General features: G+C 34.4%; 4 protein-coding genes and 1 pseudogene across 4 annotated transcripts; all 5 read right to left on the bottom strand.

Moving 5' to 3' along the window:
- Window positions 1–15: 15 nt before the first annotated feature.
- LOC135799808 (angiotensin-converting enzyme-like) lies at window positions 16–1,952 on the bottom strand (annotated as a pseudogene).
- A 3,458-nt stretch (window positions 1,953–5,410) lies between these two features.
- On the bottom strand, window positions 5,411–10,702 carry LOC135798809 (uncharacterized). The gene is made up of 4 exons (XM_065311774.1): window positions 10,631–10,702; window positions 6,371–6,797; window positions 5,838–6,308; window positions 5,411–5,772 (listed from the first exon to the last, which is right to left on the bottom strand). Exons 2-4 carry the CDS (start codon window positions 6,794–6,796, stop codon window positions 5,575–5,577), a joined length of 1,095 nt encoding a protein of 364 aa, XP_065167846.1. The 5' UTR covers window position 6,797; window positions 10,631–10,702; the 3' UTR covers window positions 5,411–5,574.
- Window positions 10,703–14,336: 3,634 nt separating this feature from the next.
- Window positions 14,337–15,999, bottom strand: LOC135799802 (uncharacterized). Its single transcript, XM_065313010.1, has 2 exons — window positions 14,673–15,999; window positions 14,337–14,593 (listed from the first exon to the last, which is right to left on the bottom strand). The coding sequence occupies exons 1-2, from the start codon at window positions 15,925–15,927 to the stop codon at window positions 14,337–14,339; spliced, it is 1,512 nt and encodes a 503-aa protein (XP_065169082.1). The 5' UTR covers window positions 15,928–15,999.
- Window positions 16,000–16,297: 298 nt separating this feature from the next.
- LOC135799801 (DNA mismatch repair protein Mlh3-like) lies at window positions 16,298–18,506 on the bottom strand. Its single transcript, XM_065313009.1, has 2 exons — window positions 18,394–18,506; window positions 16,298–17,983 (listed from the first exon to the last, which is right to left on the bottom strand). Exons 1-2 carry the CDS (start codon window positions 18,481–18,483, stop codon window positions 16,298–16,300), a joined length of 1,776 nt encoding a protein of 591 aa, XP_065169081.1. The 5' UTR covers window positions 18,484–18,506.
- A 180-nt stretch (window positions 18,507–18,686) lies between these two features.
- LOC135799187 (rabenosyn-5-like) lies at window positions 18,687–20,480 on the bottom strand. Its single transcript, XM_065312205.1, has 3 exons — window positions 20,238–20,480; window positions 19,542–20,179; window positions 18,687–19,484 (listed from the first exon to the last, which is right to left on the bottom strand). The coding sequence occupies exons 1-3, from the start codon at window positions 20,365–20,367 to the stop codon at window positions 18,918–18,920; spliced, it is 1,335 nt and encodes a 444-aa protein (XP_065168277.1). The 5' UTR covers window positions 20,368–20,480; the 3' UTR covers window positions 18,687–18,917.
- Between the last annotated feature and the right edge of the window lie 1,198 nt (window positions 20,481–21,678).

Below are 21,678 nucleotides of genomic sequence, written 5' to 3'. Positions count from 1 at the left end.
CATTTTCTATTTATTTACACACACGTGAGTTTTAATTTAACTACTATCAAAACATTTGTATAACTAAACTGATGCACAACATCAGTAGTGTGGTGCGTGCCGAAAAGATATTATCACATGTTGATTTGTAAATCAGCGGTTGAAAGAGAGACATGTCTTCCGAGTTCGTGGTCCAACCTATAACGCTCTCGTCGCGATTTTGCATTTTTAACCAGACTAGTAGTGGTTGGAAGTAGTCGAGGAGTGGATCGGCACTTAGGCGATCTTCTTTACCTTTGCTGATAATCCGGAGGACATCACGCCAGTTACGAGAACGACCCAACTTCAATGCTTCACTGTAAGTACACAATTTAATTTAACCTATGTATATTAACAGATGCAGCGACAATTGTAATGAAGTTGAGTAATGTTTTACAATCATATCACTTGCAAACATGATTTAATCGTTTTGTGCTTTAAAACTTGAAAAATCACTTAATTTACGATAAAAGAAAGAGCGGACAGCAAGAAAAGTGATTCGAACCAAAGGGTGTTGACTGCTGGACGACTCAGGCACGACCGAGTACAGTAGTCGCCGCGCGCCGCCCTTTCATACCTACACTCAACCCGCAAAAAGAAGTGGGGGCAGGTGCGCTAGGTATAAAGTGGTAGTAGCAAGCAAGGGTGCCAGCTGCGTGTACCTGCATATAATAGTAGTGGGGGTAAGCAGTAAGTTTGAATCGCTATTGGTCAACCGACTAATGAAGAAACATGATCTCATTTATAAAACAGGCGTTGCATAGCAAGGGGGCCTAGTTGGTTTTATAAATTTAGGGTTAGTTTCAAGTATAAAAGCGTAAAGTCATTAAATAACTATGCAAAACATTTTAATTTATATTTAATTCGTGCGCACTCTTAGGTAAACGTCCTGCTTCCTGAGAGCGATAAATGTCGCACGTGTGTAGTACTTGAATGTCCCGCAACGGTACACGGTGTACTTGAATTTGAAACTCAACGGTAAACCGACGTAGTACTTGGTGTAGGGTACGTCGGAAATTATATGCTTTTTGGAGGCGGCGTCTAGTTGCTTCTCGGTGCGTGGTAATGGTGGTACGACGCCTTGGTACCGCAAGCGTAGCTCCCACCATGCAGAATTCATCGTTTGAATACCGTCGCGATACACATGGAAACGCCACTAGTATTTTTATAAACATAAATTATAATAACAAAAAAAAATCATTTTGGGTGTGACTAAGTACCTGATCAACGAGTAAAGCATATGGAGCGTACGCGACTTTTTTTAATGCCATCATCATCAAGAAGTTCATGTTTAACTCATAAGTATTGGAGTTGTTTTGATGGAGGCCAATTTTTAAGAAGTGGCTTGGGTTGTACACTGATAAATCAATTGCGTTTGATATTGCTTCGTGAAAACCTTAAGTAAAAACATTTTAATCATGTAAATATAAATTTTAACCTATTTCTTGGTTACCTGGATTAGCGCCATCTCTGTATAGGAATGGTTGATCATTATACTGCATATAATATTGCGTAAGGCCATCTCATATTGAGCACTTACAGAAATTCTCCATGTTTTACTTTAGTACATTTGCTTAATTCTACAAGAAACCGCCATTTTGATTAGAATCACATCTTTTTTACACATAATACAAGCATTATACAGTTTGGTTGTACCTGTAGTCAATTTTATTGCAAAAGTCCCAAGCGCTAGCGGTACATTGTACTTTCCTATCAGTCGGTTTATCAAACAACGAATGTCTCCAAAATTCGGGTGGTAGAGGTTTCATTCCCATGGAAGTGAAAAATTCTTCAGACATTTGAAACATTCGCAATGGCGTAAATCCCTGTCGTAACATTTCATCGGTAACTTCAAGTTTTTGTACTGCTGGGTACGGCATAAGAAGTTCTGTAATTTGTGCCCAGTCTTGTCCCCAGATATTGTTTCGCGGCATCCACAAATCTAATTGTATAGATAAAAATAAATCGATTTAATTAAATGATTTATACTTGCCGTTTAATCGTGCTGCCTGATGATTTGCTAGTTGTATATAACTTGCATAGAGGTGACTGCTACATTGATGGACCAGTTTTAGTATTGCGCATTCTCTCCAGATATGTGTAAGTTCCTCAGGATTTCTGGAGTGTTACGGCCAGTGAAATACGTCTGGATCTAAGACTAAATCACAGAATCGGTTTTCCATATTGTTGAATCCTGCACGCGAATTGTTACCTGTTGTACGCTTATCTTTCGTTTCGGATATCAAGTGATGTATCTACAAGTATTTGTTGCAACACTCAGTTTAATACTCAATTTGTTGGATTGAATTAGCCTATTTTGATTTGCCTGAGTGTATAATTAAAAATTATTTGCGTTAGTTTAGTTTGTTCCATTATTTTGTTGTGTTTACATCAGAAAAGCAAAACAACTATACGTAGAATATTAATCAAATTTAACAATTAAATTGCATTCTGCCGACGCAGAATTTTTACATCATTGTCTTTAGTGTGGTTGTAAAGTATTTATTTGATTATTTTGCCTAATATAACCTCAAGCTGTCAGGCCATAGGAAAAGGTTACAGTTATAGTTGTTGAATTACACAATGATATTACCTCATTATATTTGTCATCTGGTAAACTTGCTTTACTTACTGGTGGTCACGGCCAAAGCTGTCTCCGCGCCAAATTTGGATCGGGTAATTTGAGTCAGTCGAGGTAACAGCGCGCTTCCACGATAACTTATCAAACTTTGCTTGCAACATCTGCTCGTCAATCATCCGGCGCTTGTTAAAGTCCGTCATACGGCCAGTCCGAGCACCAGGCCGTACTCACCGGAAAAGCACATATTCGACACGCGTCCATTGTATTCTCGAAGAAATTGCGGAAACTTCTCCCCAAAATTTTCATTAGTACCTGTGAAATATGGCAAATTTAAATTTTAATAAAGAAAATTTGCCTTACTAAATAAATAGTTGATACGATAATACGGTGGAAGTGACGATACTTAATTCGCCAATGCAATTGATCGTTTCGCAAACGCTCGCTCCAATTAATTTTCGAATACTTTTTCCTTCGTCTTGAGCTTTGCGCACAACTTCGAGCGCGGCGCGGGGTGCGTTACGGTATTTAAATGGCGAGAACAATAAAATGCGCGTGACGACCTCAAATTACTCGCTCGGAACACGTGCCGAAAGACACACGAACGCGATTTTAATCATTTCTATGTTGTGTTACCGCAAATCGTTGCTTAGCAAACCGTTGGGGAGTTTGGAAGTTAACAATCTGAGATTTCAACAAAACAGAAGCATTCCGAAACACACATGCACATATGTAAATTTATGCCATGTTGCCAAGTCTACATTTTTCATTTAGGGTTATAAAAATACAGAATTTGTGTTTGTTTGGTTGCGTAAAGTAGAAAATTTTACGCTTTCCAAAAAAAATCTCAAAGCCAAAACGGCCGTAATTATATACTTAATTATTTACGTTGTCGTAAATAAAGTTTTTAATTTATTTAAAAGTAAATTGTTTGATTTATAATATCTAAGTAAATTCTGAAGTCTGGTGGAAGGAAAGTTTTTGAATAAATTTCACGCTGTTGATTGTTACAAAATATTACCGCGCATATTTTTGTAATAATTACACTATGGTAAGTTAATTAATTAGTGAGTAGCGCACTGAAATCTGGCGTCGAAATGCAAACAACATGTTTCGCAACTGGCTTACAGAAAGAAACTAATCAGATGCATCAAACGCATAGTTTTCAACAAAATTTCTTCAAGTCGTAATATTTCTGTTATCTTCTTTGGTGGTTTTCTTTGGTTTGGGTAGTATAGTGCGGTGTGTAGTTTCGCGACGGCCACGAGCACTATTGCGGGCATGCGCGCGCGTCAATCCGCAGGGAGCGGACTGACATCACTTCGTGACGTGGCTTTTTGGATTAAGATTGTGTTTCGGAGGATAGCGTGACAAATTGTTTTGCAGAGATGCAATACGTTGAGCGTAACAAAGTCGCGCATCGTGCTCGAGGGCAAAACGCGCGTGCCACGGCGGTAAACAAAGAGCCACTGAAGAATGGCGATGCCGTCGAAGTCGACAGCCACTGCGGCGCGTATTCTGCGAGGCGTACACACGCACACTGGCAGGAACAACGTGGAGCAACAAGAAGTAACGAACGTTATGGTTCTTGCATTCGGCATACTACTTGTTGATGCCATTCGATCATACTTGATGTGTTTGAAATTTGCTTAAACTAACTTTTGCAATATTTTAATCATGCAAATTTCAGTGGTAGTAAAATTTTGAACAAAAAGTTAGAAATTGCCCCAAAAACAACCCTTAAAAAGAGAAATTATTTTTGCATTTGCTTCCTTTGATATATAACCTCGTTTTTCCTTAGTTGAGTTTTGAAATTAGGTTAGGTTTTTATTTTTTAGTTGTTTACTTGCAGATTTTATTATTTTCAACGTTGAAATTTCAAGATTTAAAAAATACAATCATTTTTGTCTTAAATCATGAATTTCCTTGTTTTTAAATATAAAATATTACTTTAATATAACTTTATACACATTTAAAGTCAGTAAATTATAGTTAAACTTCAAGCCAACTATGACAAAACAACAACGACAAACGCATCCAAGTAACAACAAATTATATTATCATTTATCTACCTCCTGTGTGCCGATTTAGTTTTGTTGTGTTTACCTCCGCGCTGTTTGGCTTGGGTTGACATGACTTCATTCAGTCAGTTTTAATATTATTGTGACTATGATCCGTCAAAGGACAACTGCGCAATTTCAGGCGTAAAATTATTAGAAGATTAAAATACAATTATTATAAACACAGTTAAATATGATGAGCAATTTTAATCATTTGCGGTTTTTTCGAAGTAATTGACGCCAATTATATTATTTTTGCGAAGAAGCAAATATAATATAATAACAATATACAGTTGTATAATTGATAGTTGCTTGTGTTTTGTCATTTGTGTTGAAGGATAATTAGAGGAAGCGACAAGTGGAAAACATTCATTAATCAGCGGATACAAATTTGGTTCAGTTTGATTTACTGTTATATAGGTTGAGGATAAGTCTGTATTATAGGCAACCAAGAATACACCTAATTGAAAGTAATGCTACGGAAGAATTTTAACAAATGGTAAACAATTTTTGAAGTAGTTGAAGATGAAAAGAAGCAAAATACAATAAAAAAAAATTAAAAATCGTGTCAGAACACAATACGTAAAACATATTTAATTAAAAAATTTAAAGATTTTCATTTAAAACTGGATTCTAACCAAGTTTTAGAACCCAAACGCAGTAAAATAGTTGAAATAATTAGGCAACCAAAGAAACTCAAGTGTAGGAACGCATTTCTTTAAAATTGTGTTAGGAAATAAAATAATTTGTCGAATTTTATATTACAAATCAAAATACTTTATTAACAATAATGTATAACCTCACAACAACAACATTGGCGTGGCATTAATGCACATAACAATAAATAAGATTATCTTCTGAGACAGAAACAAAAAATTACAAATACATACTGTTTGAGTCATAAATATAAATCAGCGCTTAGATACCGGCAAGTTCATCGCGATACCTCTGCGTAACGTACTGCGGCTTCCTCTGCTGCAACGAAATGTTCACCTCTTCGGGCGACCTGAAAACCTGACCCGTCGGCTCGGATGACGCCGCCCGGAGGTTAGCAGTCGGACGCACCACAGTCAGCACCTGATGCTGCTGCGCGGTTTGCTGTAATCCAACTCGTACCTGCACATCAACAAACACACAAATTAGTAAGTAACCTAGAACACGTCCGATCGATCACCACATACCGGTTTGCGTTGATGGTGATACTGTTGTTGCTGCACGTATTGCTGTCTATCATCCTCATCCTCTTCTTCATCGTCTTCTTCATAGCTGTTGTGGCTGTAGTAATTTTCCGGGTAATAGCGGTCAGAGTATTTCAATGAAATGTTTGGCTTGCGTTGGTGCTCTTCAAGATTTACAGGTTTGTAAAGGTATTCGTTAACAAAGTGGAACTGGGATGATTTGGCACAGATATTATCAGCTCCAGGGGGCATACAGATGAGGTGCACTTGATGGAATGTGAACCCCTCGGGGCAGATCCATGAATGTTTAGCGTTATCTTGGCAGTAGTGGAATACTTCACATTGGAGGTCTTCATCAGCATAATATCCCGTATTTTTTCCTGTACAGTCAAATTTAGAATTTGGTAGGAGGAGACTTAATCTATCAGGTTCTTCTTCGATTTCTTCTTCGACTTTACTACGGTCTTTCGATTGCTATAAAAATAATATTTTTACTTAAAAAGTTTTAAAATTTTAAAATTTGAATTTTTCATTACCGATTTGGAATATACAGGTTGTTGTGGTTGATGTTGATGTTGCACGTATTGAGGTTGTTGTACAGGTTGAATGGGTCTTCTGTAGATCTGTGGTTGCGGCTGTGGTTGTGGTCTTTGCGCGGGTCTCACCTGTACAGGAATCACATTCTGCAGATTGTAATCATCTCCATAAACTGGTCTCCTCGCTTGACTTTGAGCTGGAGCAATATCTTCGTCTTCCTCTTCTTCATCTTCATCATGTTCATTTACTAGACTTTGTGTTGCTCTGAATGGTGTTGGTACAGTTGGACCGAAACCTTTGCTTTGCAGGTGTTTGATTTGCTCTGCGCTTAGTTTTGTATAGCTGGGACCATTGGTTACCTGAGGTAATGCCGCGTTGGACGTAATCAATGCCAGGAGGCATACACCTAATGCGTGTAGTTTCATTCTGAAGAAAAAAAAAACAATATAAATAATTAAGAGATAGTGGAATAAAAAAGTATTGCGTAAGATAGACAGTTATTGCGTTACGACGTCGCGAAAAGTGTCACAGGGTGTGTTTGTTATGATTTTTAATTCGGTCTAACGTCCGGTACGATGCGAATGATGTAACTACTTTCACCAAGGCTCATTGCTCTAAGCGCTTCAAGCTTCATGCTTAAACATTCATCTAGTTTAGATTTTTAAAATAAACTCTTAATAAAAAGTTGTACAGGTGTAAATTATTTAAAGTATTAATCATGCTTTTTATATAAATTATTTTAAAGATTATTTAACTTCCTATGATAATTTATCTAATGTAACAGTTGAAATTGCAGGTGTGTTCAACTCAGGTCATTCCCATTGATTTTTTTCCAGCGTCAAGTTTGACTTGTCTCGCTGCTCGGACAAAATTCGTTCCGAAAAGTAGACCATTATAGGTGTGTTGGCGAAACGCAGGAGTGCCATACATTATCCGTATATGCAGAATTCGAACGCATTGCATTCGTTTAAATTGAGGAAATCCACAAACTCGCACCGGTCGCATGCGATTTGCTTTCCCAAATACAAACCGCGCTCAGTCCGAAGCAATTTGCAGTATAGCGCAAGCGTTTGATGTCGCATTCGCGTAATATCCACGCCGTTATAAGAGAATTAATAATAATTGTCGAAGTCGGCTGTAAATTCAAAATCCACAAGGAAACCGTTGGATAGAGTGGAATACTCGTTAAACTTTCATTAATATTTGTATACTGATAAAATGTGTGCAATGTGGGCATTTACTCGTACAGTGATAAATTTAGAAATGATTTCTTGTTTCACAGAAAATGTCATAATACTCACACTTTTTTTCATATATTTAGTATTCAATTAGCGGTTGGAGGTGATTAGGCGTTAAATTCTATATGTGTCGGCTAAATATCAGCGGGTTGGTAAATGTCACTGAATTTTTATTTGATTTTAATTGCCGACTTCAAATAGCTATCAATTAGTTTGAAAAAATTAAAACTTATGCAACTCAATGAGCTTTTCATTATGTTGTGTAAAAATTTCTATCAATTTTCCGATTTTTGAGTTTTTATTGGAAAAAAATGCGTTAAATTTCATTGAATCATGAAAAATATAAATAAAGACAAAAATATACATGTAGATTAATGATTTTCCAAATATGTAAGCAAATATCAACAAGTTAATCAACTCCTTGTTAGCAAATTCCAAATATGACGTGAATCTCAATTCAAATCTGGATTAACAAACGTGTTAAACCAAAAAGGCGTTGAAATAACTAAATCAGTTAACACGAAAATCAACACAACATAAATACGATAAATACAAATATAGTAGCTGTGAAATATATTCGATAGTTGCATTGCAATGAAATATTTCCGCATTCACTTTGTACTACTTGCAGTAGTCCAACACACTCGTAAAACAAAACACGACAAAAAGATTTATCTGTTACAGATTTCGAAACTGTTGGAGCAGAAATATTTCTTTGCTATTAATTAATTATTTGCATTTGACCGGTTGATAACTAATTAAATTGTACATTCAGGTGCTCGTAATTTTCATCACTTTTAATTAAGATTATAAACTATAGGATTGTTTAATAACTGCAAACGTAATTAATAAATTAATTGTTTTTCCATCTGGATATTGGAGATAATCATATCGTAGTTTCACTATCGCTCGTGTCTAAGTTAAAACAAATGTTCATTTATGCAAATTACTTTCCCATTATATTATTTATGGATATCTACAATAATGATTATGAATGAAGTTCGCGTATGAGTAATTGCGAAGCGCACGGATGCAAACTGGCAATTAACGTTATTACGATTAATTCATAGCGATTTGTTTTCATTTGTTGCAATTGCTTTGTTTTTTTTATTTAACAAAGGGAAAGTGTTTTGTTATGCTTAAACGTTAAAACGTTATTTCCGTTCATAACTCAAGTAAAATCAAATTGTTTTATTCTCATATCCTATCTAATCTAAAGACAAATAAATTTAAATTTGAATTGGTTTAGAATGTAGACATTCTAGCAGTAAAGTTTGATGATAAATTTTAATAGTTTTAACTAATTAATGCCATCAAAAAGAAATGAGGATAAGAACGGTTTCGATTTTCGTTGTAATTTAAGCTTAGTATGCCATCCATTTGCCATCTGATGTGGTTTCACTAATTCACTAATAAAAGTGTAGCCATTTTTCTCGTTAATAATCTCACCAAGTTTCTGTTTCGCTCATCACGCACTGCAGTAAAATATTTCCAACTCATTTCGTCGGATGTTAAATAGACGTGGAAGAAAAAAACTGAGAGAATTTCTAATAAATCACCGCGGCGTTAGCGTCAGCTGTATTTATATGATTTTGTGATTGTAACAACGCGACGAGAGTTGCGAGAAGTCTTGTGTGTGTTGGACTCAATGGCAAGATGCTCGAAGAATCGAGACGATGTGACCGCGAACTCTAAACCGCAAGAAGTAGGTCTGCGATTGTCTGCGCAGAGACAATATCGAATCCTAATTATTCCGCGTGTTAATCTACATTATTTACTATTCGATATGCTTCAGTTACTTCTGTTTAAGTTAAATTTAGAAAAACTACAAGTTGGAAACTTTCTTTGTGAATGTATAAAAATTCACATAGAAAATTAAACTTTTTACTTATATTTTATTTTGAATTGAATAATTTTATAATAAAAAATTTATTTTATTCTTTCCTGACCTATCATCACTAAAAATCATCAAAATTTCAAACAGTAAATTATGTAATCGTATTGGTGTCACACGATTGAATCTCAAAACAAAGTACATCTATGAATATTGATTGTTGTAACATATTTATGACGCCAGTAAAATAAAATATAATCAAATAAAATGCGAAGAAATCTTGTTGCCAATATTTGCGAGGTCGGAGGTCGCACTTTTACTTTTTGCAATTAAATTTATTTTTTACATTTACGTCATGTAAGTATTAATTGTTTATAATAATAAATTGATTGCTATTGAGTAGCATAATCTTTTTAAGTAATAAATAAATGTTTCATTTAATAATAAATAAGTAAATAATCATTCCGTTTGGTTGACTTTGTTGATTGATGTTATGGATAGAGTTTATTATTATTATTTTCTGGAGATGTGTTGGATCAAGAGCAAACTTTCATATACTTTCTCTAATAACGAGCATAATATGCGTATCACACCAAATCTCGTTTATCTAATTTATGGAAATTAACGCCGTTACTGCGAAAAATTCGTGTATTGTTCTTTCGAACACCGAAACAAAACAATAGGCGTGTGGTTCTTGTTTTTGTTCTAAAAACAATTGTGTCTTAATTGCATATCAATTTACGTTGATTTAGATTGAAGAAAACAATGGTATATATCAAATATTATCTTTAATTATTTATTTGCTTTTTTGGGTTTAATATTGCTATCAGTGTCGTGATTTTTTCTTTATTTTTGGAAATTTTCTTATTTTAAAAATAAAATTAAAATAAATTGGAACATAATTGGAAATTAGATAAAAACCAAGTAAAAACTTAATAATTTCACATTAAGTTGTGTTTTAAAATGTTTGTAAACTACTTTTGATATATTTTCTGCCATTTTTGCTTCTTTTTCTAAACGCTCGAAGGAACCGTGTACAATTTTGTGAATAATGAGCAAAAATATTTAAAAAAAATTAATTTGGATGTTTTTTATTTTTTACAAATACTAAATTTGATTATCATTAATTATTTTTTCATTCATTGACCACAACTAATCAAAAATTTAATTTAAAAAACAATACTCACATAAATTGTGTTTAAAATCACTTATCACTTATTGTTATTATTTTTTAATTCGATGGGACTTCTTGATGTTCACTCTTTGTCGTTAAATAACGAACTGATTCAAGTGCACGTCTGTCCGAAAGTTTTTACCTATTCCGCGACGGGCCGATCGCGCCGAGAAGAAGTAGAAGCTCGCGAAGAAGTGCGCGGTGGGGTAATTTCACTATCGCATGAATCGAATGTGCATAACTTGTGCATAACGTTTTCTTTTCTTCTTCGCCTCCATGGCCATTCGATAAGCTGCTTTTCTCTTTCACGCTTCTATTCTATTTCTTCCTGTCGTGATTCAAAGCTATAAAATGCTCTAAATTTTAATCCAAAGCTGCTAACAAAAACATACTACATCTACATCCACACAGATGTGGTTATGTAACTAACAAAGTGTATAATTGGTTGCTAACAATTAGGAGCTTAGTTATTTTAGAGCATACATCGTATCACTTTGGTATGTGTTGGAATTGATGTCATAGCAGGGAAAGTAAATTAAATTTTCTATTACATAATTGATTGAATTCGTATTATGGTCGCTCACAACAGGCAAGTGCGTCAAAAATGTCAAAAATGCCATTTAATGTAAATTAGGTTAGTGTAGTATAGTCTTCGGATAAATTATTTATCGTTTGTATTGTCGCGCCTAGAAATTATGGTAATCACAAAGAGTCGTCTATAAAAAATGCAAATAAATTCGTGTTTTATCTTTTTTATAAATTTGTTACCTAATACATTGCGCAGCAAAATCACGAGTGAGTTCATCATTCAACAGGTATTCAAATATTTCGATTATTTCTTTGCAAAAACAAAGCATAAAAACGCAAAAACAATAAAATTCAATGCTGTAAATTGAGGTTAGGAACTCATGCTTTCATTTTGCATCTAGGAAAGTGAATATTTTAATCAAGTGATATTTTAACACTCAATATATCATATGTTATCAACATGTGTTTTGTCCTCGTACGTGTCCAGCAACAATTTATTACGAATTCAGATTAGGATTCAATTCCGGCTAGTTTATCGCTTATTATCCAACTTTTACTCGCCAAACAGGCAGATCGCTGCACGCGCGCGCGCGCTCTTTTCTCTCTATTTATCAATATTAAAACCGGAGAAAGTTTTATTTATAACGGCCGTTTGACTGTGAAAATCGCGCGCGAGTGGTGTTTCGTTACGTTTCGCGTCGGTTTTTCACGCAACGTGCGCCATTTACGCACGCCCGTCATGGGCGAGCACCAATTTATTCAAGTTCACTGACTGCGCTGCAATTGTACACATTGAATTAGCATGGACGACTGCAGCCAGTGCAATGAATGAACGCGGAACAGACCTGAGACGCTGATGTCGATTGCTATTTTAACGACTTGTCTACTGATCGATTTGCCGTCATTTTAATACGGCTGGTTTTACAAATTTAAACTACATTTGTATTTGTATTCCAACAGGTAGTATGAAAATTATTACGGAACTATTTATAGAGCAACAATCCTGTTCTATAAACTGCAAATTGATCTGTGCAGAAGTAATAATTTATAGATTACAGTAGCAAAAAATTATTTTTGTATTTTTTTTTAAATTCTGTTTGTTTTTTGATTTTTAAAGGGAAAAATCGGTGATTTTGAAATTGTAATTGAAAAAATATAAAGTTTTGTGTCTTTTACGACGTGGTTTTTACAAAAATTTAAATATTTGTCTATTAATTCTGAAAAAATTGCAATTTAGAGAAATACTTCACTTTTTTTCTATTAATAATAACAATTAATGACTGGTAAATACAAAAAATATTAACAATTACATTATTCATTATAAAAAATTAATAAATTCCGCAAATATTGACCAAATTTATTTTTTACAAGTATTAATTTCATTTTATTGGACTGCTGGTCCGAAATAAATAAACTTTGAATTTCATACTTGAATAAATTTTATTGTGCAGGAATGTATAATATTAAATCACTGATTTATGATATGAATGCCATAAAGAATGGGCCGCAACAGAGTTTCTACTTTTATTTGCCGGCAGTAATTAATACTAATTAAGAATTGCGTATAACGCAAACAATAGTTTTGTTAATTATTGGGTGTTAAACTTTGAAACAATGAATAATACAAATTCGAAATTTGAATTAGAATAATGCGCGAAATTTTCGGAGAATCATAGAACACATCAATTTCTTTTTATTTTTTGTTTCATATATTTAATATATGAAAGTATAATTTTTGACTAACTTAATAAAAATATATTCTGCGCAGAAATATGAAACCAAAATTGACCTTACTGACAAGTCACAGTGTAATAACTAATATTTCAATAATTAACATTTCTATACTCGTATTACATTACATGTCATCTTGGTTTTTAAATATTTAAAATTAATAAATTATTTTCCTGTTTTTTTATTACTGGCATTGAAAATTATATAAAAAATTCAAGATAATCCTATAAAATACAAAATTTATCATTCTAATAAAAATATGAATAATAACTAAATATAGTAAATGTCAAAAAGTGAGTAACAAAGTTTCAACTTAATCATTATTAGCAAAATAAAGTAGTATTTGAATTGCGTTATGTTCTTGCATTTCGTAAATGTTTTAAAGAAGTAAGATTAATGCGTTTCTTAGCCTGCAACAAAAAATTAAAAAAATAAAATTAAAAAAATAAAAGTTATTGTTCACACTTTACCTCTGCAAATCTTGTTAGCTCAAAAAGAGGTGCACAAGTCGGTCTGCCATGCGCACATTGAAATGGCAAATCACACAAAGCTAAATCCGTAATTAATTTACCGCATTCCTCCGTGCTTAGCACATCGCCAAACATCACGGCACCTTTAAAGCTCAAAAAAAAATTAAAATTCAACACATTCTCAAATAAATTACTATTTTTTGTATAAATAAAATATGTAGGTTTTTACTAAAAAAAAAAGGATCTACAAACCTCGACAAGCTTCCGAATTAATTAAATTAGTCACCATTGGCGGCATCCATTGATTGAAACAAACAGCGTCCACAATCGAATTCACAATTTCGTACAGCATCAATTTGGTTAATTCGGCAAGTTTCTCCTTGCGTCTGGCGTTCTCCCTCAGTGCCTTATTATACAAACATTCCGGCACAGAATTCACAATCAATGTATCCTCATTAGCACACGAATAATCTAGACCAAACTTTTTAAACACATCCATATACTTTAGACACGTCTCAATTGTGTTGCGGCTGCATGCGACTTCGAATGGTTTCAGTTTAGTTGTTGTTAATTGGATATTTTCTTCAAAGTACCCTTAGAATAAAATAAATCTTTACAATGTGTACATTAGCGATTAATTTCTATTACCTTTATGAATGTTAATATATTTTTTCATGAGTTGCTCGAGTCGCACGCGTTCATGCACAGCGTGCTGATCGAAAATGACAATCATCGCCTTCGGTTTCCACACGGTGACGATAAATTTACAATCGTATTGTCTCAGCACGTCCAGCTGATGAAACATGTCCTTTGTAAATGCCACCGGATTAAGCGAACTCGACGCTTGCCTAATTTTCGGTAATTGCAATTCTTGCGTTTCGATGATGAATCGTTTGTCATAGATTCGTTTAAAAATTCTACGTAATCTGATGAGAAACAAACAGAAAAATCAATTTAAATATTTTGATGTATTATGTTATTGGAAACAAATTAAGTGCAGATGTCGTGACCTTTACCTGTATTTTGCAAATAATGCTTCTTCCATTTGACGTGCGCCAAATCTAAGTCATCATCGCGGTAACATTCACAAACCGCCGCGTGAAATTCACGTTTTGTTTCGTTGCTCACCGTTTCGGTAATTTGAGGGGTTTCTTTGAGAATTGGAGAGAATCCTTTGGGAAGATCTATAGGTCTTTTTGTTAGCTCAAATATTTCGTTGCCAGCGGGTAATTGTGTCATTGTGTTGCCTATAAAATTAAAATTTAAAATTATTTGGCAAAACTTTGATTGTATTTTTGAGATTCTGCTGTTGTTTTTGTTATTTACCTGTCCGTTTGTTAATGTAATAACTCCCGCCTTGATCGTCAAATTTTCTGGACCACTCATCAATTTCCAAATTAGTATCCAACCCTGGGCCCCCAAAAATATCTGTAGTTGTGATGGTTTTTTTCTTTTTGTTTTGGTTTGTAGTACAGAAAGAAAAATCCGTTGACTTTTTCACATTTTCACAATGTTGAGTAGTATTAAATTTAAAACTCCAATTTTCCGCCAATTCTTCGATTGCAATGGATAAATTAAACGGATTATTGTTGTTATTACTTTCTACATTTTCATTTTCAAATATTTCAACTCCAGAAAACGCCTTAAATCCCTCAAATGCATTAATATTAAAATCATCTTTATCATTATTGACGTTTTTGTCAATAATTACTTCAGTATCTTTGGCTGATGTTGCGTCTGCGTTATTTTCTTGAAGAAAATAACTTAAATTAGCAAACGACGTATTATTTATATTTTTAGTGATAGTTTCTGAGGTTCCCGTTGGTGCGTTTTGCGTTTCTTTCATTTTAACTACGCAAGAATGAAAATTGCTTCCCCAAGGAGTAAACGGTGCGTTATCTGGAGTGCCTTCAATAATACCATCATCATCAAATTTTGTTATGTTTGTGGTTATGTTGTCGTCTTGTATTGGTTTGACAATAACATCGCTAATAATATTAACTTTCGGTTTTTTGCTTTCAATTTTATTCTCGTTATTGTGATTTTTCACAATTTCTACTTGTTTTGGTATAATTCCCAATTGACTTTGATTCTGCTGATTACCAATAGTACACTGTATAGATTGCTCCATCATAATAATAGTTTCATTTACGCTTAATTGTTTCATAGAAGTATTCGTTGCTTTATTAGTAATTAACCTGATTTTTCTTCGATTCTTCTTCGTAGATTTTCTTTTTCGCGCATGCTCCAATTTTCGTCTAGAAATAGTTGTGACCGTCGTACGTCTACTAACAGAAATTAAAGTCCTCGTTTTGGTTCTTGTCCCAGTTCGGGAATTTGTCTTCGAATAAGTGATGTGTTTGCCTTGGTTTTGACCTGGGTCGATGTTTGTAGTTGTCGTACTTCGAGTCCTGCTTCTGACCTGGTATTGTTTCAAACGGGTTGTGTTTTCCGAGGCACGTATCCGAAAAAAATTACCGGATCGTTTCTTTTTCTCCGGCACTGGATGCGGAAGAGTGAATTCCATTCCGTGAACAGGCGAAAAGTCTGAATCGTAAACTGTTTTCGCAAAATTATGCATTTGCTTTGCCGTGCGAGTGGATTTACGAGGAAAGTGAAATGATTTTTTATCTAGTTCCTCAAAATTGAATAAATCCCAATCATTTTGATTTTCTTGGGTACCCAGAGAAGTGTCTAGAAACTTTGGTATATCTAAATTTGGATGATATTTTGGAATTTTACTAATTTTTTGATAATATCTTTTGGGATATTCATAAAAATGTTTATGATGATATTCTTGTCTTGATTTATATTCAACTGGTAGCTTATAATGAGGAACATCTGGTATTTTAAAGTAATCCTTAAATTTGTAATGAGTTGGAAATGTTTCATGTCTGCAGAGATCAACACGAGTATCATTCCACAATAAACCAACATCTTTTTTGTAGGTTTCATGTCATAAGATCGTTTTCTTGTCGACGTTTCCGCTCATGTTTATAACGATAATAATGCGCTAATGCAACATCATTTCGATTGCTTTCATAATGATACTTTTTCATATTTTCATTCGGGTTTAAATAAGGAATATCACGTTTTCTTTCAATTTCTATTGCTTGCGCTTTTTCAAGTGCGATTTGTAGCTCTTTTTCTTTTTTCAAAATCCAAGCTTCTCTCATTTGCAGTTCTTTTAAATATTCTCTTTCTTTTCTATGTTGATCATCAAATTTATCATTTGGAGGACATATCTTTGGATTGTAGTTATTGTCCTGCAAAAATTTATTTAGAACATAATTTCTTCCTATCGTTGAAGTGGTTTCTAAAGGTTCTTTTACATTCATTGTAATTATTTTTTGATTATTATCTTGACTACAGGAATAGTTTGTACTTGGAAAAACTTCTTTATCTTCTTGGTAAGGAGGTCTTAGTAAATCAGGATAAGAAGATGATGAATATGTTAATCTCAAGGGCTCCTCCACACTTGAAGCAGATTTAGTTTCAACACGTTGTTCAGTTTGACAATTTACTTTAAAATCTGGATTATATACAAAATTTTCTTCATCTTCTTCTTCTTCAATTTCTTCGCCCGGTTTTCGTACGGCCGTAGCTTTAAAAGCTCCTGGAAATCCAGACAAATGAATACGCCTCTCTAAATTACATTCAATTTTCTTCTTCTTTTCTGGTTCTGCTATCCAAATATTTTCTGTTTTGAATATTTTGCGCAACTGCCTCTCAATCACTTTGTATATTGTTTCTAAATTTTTAAACTCCACATCGTTGTAATTAATTATATGGTATTTTGAATTTGGGCATGTGATATTAAACAAATACATATAGTTACCACCACCAGCACTACTCCAATTGTTTCTTGTTTTCTTGTTGCACAAAGCACTCTTTGATAAAATATCATTCACGTGACTCGTAAGCTGTGCTGATTTTACGTGTAATTTGTTGACGAAAAACATTTGCCACTTGCTATTCTCATACTGCTTTAAATAAAGCAGAATTTTTACAATCATGCGCCCTCTGGTAATTGAATAATACTTTATGAGTTTTTCATCCAAGTTATCAATTTGTTGTTGTAAAGCAGATTCAACAGTTTCAACGGGAGTTGAACTAAATAGGATCTTTTTTGTTGAATCATCACGTAATGAAAATGTGATATTCGGATGTAGTAAAAATAGTTTTTGGAGATTTTCTTTGATTTCGTTGAATTCTAAATTTTTTGTTCGTTTCTGTCGCACGGGAAGATTGTATAAAAACTCCTGAACGGTGACGGTTGTTCCGCCACTGGCACGTTGCGCTGTTTCGATTATAGTGTGCTGGTTTCCCTCGATGGTTTTGTCAAAAGTTTGCATTAAAGTTTGGCTATCGGTGGTGTCCCATGCCCGGGATGTGATTTTTATTATTTTCGCATTGTTAGCAATTGAGGAAAGTGCCTCGCCCTTGAAACCGAATTGTTTGCGAACTTTTTCTAAGTCGTGCGTTGAGTTGCATTTGTTGGTATAGTAGCGTTTGCCAACATGTTCCAAATTTGTTTTTGTAATGCCTTCGCCATCGTCGACGACTTGAATGCGGAATGTTGTCAAGTTCACGCGTACTGTGATGTGTGTTGAATTTGCGTCCAATGAATTTAAAACCTAGGAAGATATCATTGTTTTTGGAAGTTTTTAATTTTAATGTATCATGTGTTGCATACGTAATATTTTATTTAGTGTTGTGATGGTTGCGTATTGATTCAAAGTGACAACATACTTTTCCAGTTCAGTTTAAGCTGTTTTCTTATTTTGTCAACTAAGTTGTCTGAGTATTTGTGAATTTTGTTTAATATTTAAATATTTATTAATATCTGAACATGAAAAATAACCATCTTGGAAATAACAAGTAAGTAGGAGTACAAACAATTAAAACTAATACAACTTTTTAAAAGCAAGTTTGATTTCAAATGCAATAACGCCTAGTAAAGTCTTCCTAACCTGTGTTACTTAGCAACTTCTTGTAACTGATATCAACGAATAAAAGTTTTAACATTTTTTAAAATTAAACTTACCAATTCGTTAACGCATCGTGGTATATTATTAACACTATAGCCGCTTCGAAGATTTGCCGTTACATTATTATCTAAACGCTTCACTTCCATTCTGGCAAAGAAACTATATTTTGTTGTCTAAAAACATTTGCTAAAAACGACAATCAACTTGCATAGTTGCAATGTGTTTTTTATTATTTTTATCAGTCAAAATATGGCAACAGCGCGAATCAAGGAAAACAAAAATAACAACTTGTCTGCGACGGCGCAAGACTTACAAGGCGCAAGATTTTGCTACGAACAAAGTACAAGAATTAAAATGTGCAAATTTTTATTACAATTTAATACATCATCTAAAAGCGCCATAACACACATATGAAGTTGTACGATTTAAATTATATTCCAATAAATATAAGCGATAACAAGATATAGGTATATATAATATATAGTTGCATATTCTAAATAAACCCATAAATAATAATGTACACTCTCAAAACAAGATAACATAAAATATGTTGTAAATGCTAGAATACATTTTATAAAAGCTACTTATCACGTGGTTGATGTTGCTGTTGAGACTTCTGCTGTTCTTTATGCATCAGCTTCAACATATTTAAATTCTCCCTCAGGGAGGCGACCTCCTCGAAGCGATTCGCTTGAATCGCTTGCTGAATATAGTTTCGGACAATATTAATTTGTTCAATTAGCGGATCTTCACCTCCATCGGCCGTGCTAGCCTCTAAATTGTTCGCAACGTTTGCAGGGGACCAACCGGTGGTTACTGCAACTTTTTTTACCGCCACATGCACGGAATCCGCGGCGGCAGACTCTTGAGAATTCAGCAGGAGTCTCTGTTCTCTCTTTTTGACCAATTCACTGGGTGATGGAAGATTTGGTAATGTTAGTATCACCTCTTTGATGTACATGTTTGTTCCGCGACGGATCGAATTCTGCAAACTAAATTCGCGTGGAAATTCTGCTTTTGGTGGAATCGCTGATATTTTACAGCTAATTGTATCTAAAATTTCAGCTTGCTTTGCTATGGAACTTTTTAAATGTTGTGCATCATGCAGGGTATATGTTGTGTCACCCATATCCAAAGATGTGAACATCTGCAAAGTGAAAATAACAGTTAATAATAGAAAACTTCAACTAGTTTTTTAGCATACCTTAATGTACAAATCAACATTAGGTTGAATTTGATTCTTAGCCCTCTGCAATTGTTGATACAATTTGCAAATCAATGGATGATGACTTTGACTCATCTGTACTTTACTCCTGCAGTCAAGCATACCTTTACAGTGTGAGCATATTCTAAGAGTGTCTTGATCATCTTTATGTTTATTCTGTACCACACTTGTATCTGATGAATACACAGATGTTGTTATACTTCTGGCTTCTTCGTATGTCAAAAATGTGGAACATGAATTGCACATAATACTGCCACACAGTCTGCAATGATGCTGCCTCCTTGTTAAATTAAAACTAGCTGCACATGATGGACATCTACTGACAGTGCTCCCATCCAACCAAGTGACTAGTTCTTGAGCAACCTGCTTACGATCGGTGCCAGTTGATCTTAGAAATCTGTCCAACCTTATGATTAATTTGTTAGTCTCAGAAGTTCTATGATCCAATCTTTCTCTTCTAACTTCTTTGAAGTACTCTATGTGAGACCTACTGATACCAGGATTTTGTGGCTCTGATTTTTCAAGGAAATATCTTTGGAATGTAACATCAGACTTGATTGCTTCAATATCTCTATCATCAACTTTCAGTATTTTACTTTTTGCTTTTCCAACTAAATCTGAAATAAGTAGTTGGTTGAGGTTTATGTTTGAAATATTTATTTTGAAACTAATTACCTTTTAATGACTTTAGTAAATCCTGTTCTTCTGCATGTTTTTCTTGAAAATGGCTTAATAATATTTTAGGAGAGCGGAAATCAATGTGACATATAGGGCAAAGAAATCCCTCTTTAATCTCCCCATCCATCTCAACGGATGGTGATAAATTTATTGTAATAAATAAATAATTAAAGTCAGGGATTGGTAGTAAAACAGTGTATGAGGTGTCTTCATAACATGAGATTGAGGTTTATTTCAGGGGGGACTTTAGTTCGGTATCGGTATACATCGGCAATATTCGGTAAAATTGCAAGCGTGGACACAATTCAAAATAGATGCAAGTAAAGTTGCCACATTCATACAGACTGTAGCGACATCTATCGTAAGCTCTAACAAGCAAACGTCACAGTACATCCCCATCCAACCGCTAGATGTCGCCACAATAGAAATTTTAGAAAATTATATGAGGGCCTTCAGAAATTTATAAGTGTTCTTAACGTTTTTAGCACGGTTTCAGTTACGGCTTTTATGAAATCAGTCTTCTTGGCGAAGAATGGCCAAAAATTATCTATTTTGATTTGTATTTCCTTTTAAAGCTTTTACCTTTTTTTGCACACCGTACACGTAAAGTGTTTTAATAATGCCAAACGTATTATTGTTAGGAAATTTTTAAGCGAAGTCGCCATGTCACTTTGTGTGGTTGAGTTTTATGTAATACTGCAATCCAGACATAATATTATCTGATAACTGAAAATAAAAATGAGTAAACATTTATTTTTATCTGCATTTCTCATATAAGTACTGTTAGGTGTGGCACTTGTGAGGGCAGGTGATAAAAGATAAGCATGAAACAATGAGCACTTGTAATTGTAAAAGAATGTTGAATAGCGTTTATTGAATAAGGCGTCTCTTAATCTGCGTCTGCTGCGCTCTGCTTGTACTTAGTTATTGCACTGGCAGGCACGCAGTGCGCCGGTGTTGCGCGGGAAAAATAATGTAATGTATGTTGTGTTGTTGGTTGCCTACGTTTTCACATTTTCCCTGCTAACACTGACCGTCCTGGACTCTCACTCGTCCTCGAGGTGTATGCTGGGCGTAGCGGGCTGGAACCTTGTGACTCGTGAGCTCTTCCTTATGTTTTTCACCTCGGCAGTGGCGCTTCCACTTGCTTAAACTCTTCCTGCAACGTCGTCAGCTTGATTGGGCCGCCAGATTTGAGCTGGCTTACGTGCTGCTGTCGCGTACAGCTTCCCAGGCCTCTTCAACTAGATTGATTACGCGGTATATGTGTCATTGGGGAGCACTTCATACACCTTTGAGTGTCCTTCGTAACGGGTTGCAGTTTATAGAGTCAAATTCGTTGCAACACTATATTATTTGTCTTCATAAATACACATCGCCCAGGCCATAGTGGACATTTAAATTGAGTTATCGCTGTTGAAATTATAAAATCACATCA

Source organism: Atheta coriaria, unplaced genomic scaffold, assembly GCF_025399875.1.
Source record: "Atheta coriaria isolate IRGN ID8LTWV9N9 unplaced genomic scaffold, Caltech_Dcor_3.1 hic_scaffold_9_pilon, whole genome shotgun sequence".
Lineage (NCBI taxonomy): Eukaryota > Metazoa > Arthropoda > Insecta > Coleoptera > Staphylinidae > Dalotia > Dalotia coriaria.
This window is presented reverse-complemented; position numbering and strand designations above follow the sequence as displayed.

Bases quoted from the DNA above. Each gene is read 5' to 3' on its own strand.
- LOC135798809 (XM_065311774.1), bottom strand. From the start codon at position 6,796: ATGAAACTACACGCATTAGGTGTATGCCTCCTGGCATTGATTACGTCC. The intron at 6,309-6,370 runs GTAATGAAAAAT...TTATTTTTATAG, and splicing joins AACCTGTATATTCCAAATCG to CAATCGAAAGACCGTAGTAA. The intron at 5,773-5,837 runs GTATGTGGTGAT...GTTGATGTGCAG, and splicing joins ATCACCATCAACGCAAACCG to GTACGAGTTGGATTACAGCA.
- LOC135799802 (XM_065313010.1), bottom strand. From the start codon at position 15,927: ATGCATAATTTTGCGAAAACAGTTTACGATTCAGACTTTTCGCCTGTT. The intron at 14,594-14,672 runs GTAAATAACAAA...TTAATTTTATAG, and splicing joins TTACATTAACAAACGGACAG to GCAACACAATGACACAATTA.
- LOC135799801 (XM_065313009.1), bottom strand. From the start codon at position 18,483: ATGGAAGTGAAGCGTTTAGATAATAATGTAACGGCAAATCTTCGAAGC. The intron at 17,984-18,393 runs GTAAGTTTAATT...ATATCTTCCTAG, and splicing joins CACGATGCGTTAACGAATTG to GTTTTAAATTCATTGGACGC.
- LOC135799187 (XM_065312205.1), bottom strand. From the start codon at position 20,367: ATGGATGGGGAGATTAAAGAGGGATTTCTTTGCCCTATATGTCACATT. The intron at 20,180-20,237 runs GTAATTAGTTTC...TACTTATTTCAG, and splicing joins TTTACTAAAGTCATTAAAAG to ATTTAGTTGGAAAAGCAAAA. The intron at 19,485-19,541 runs GTATGCTAAAAA...TTCACTTTGCAG, and splicing joins ATGTTGATTTGTACATTAAG to ATGTTCACATCTTTGGATAT.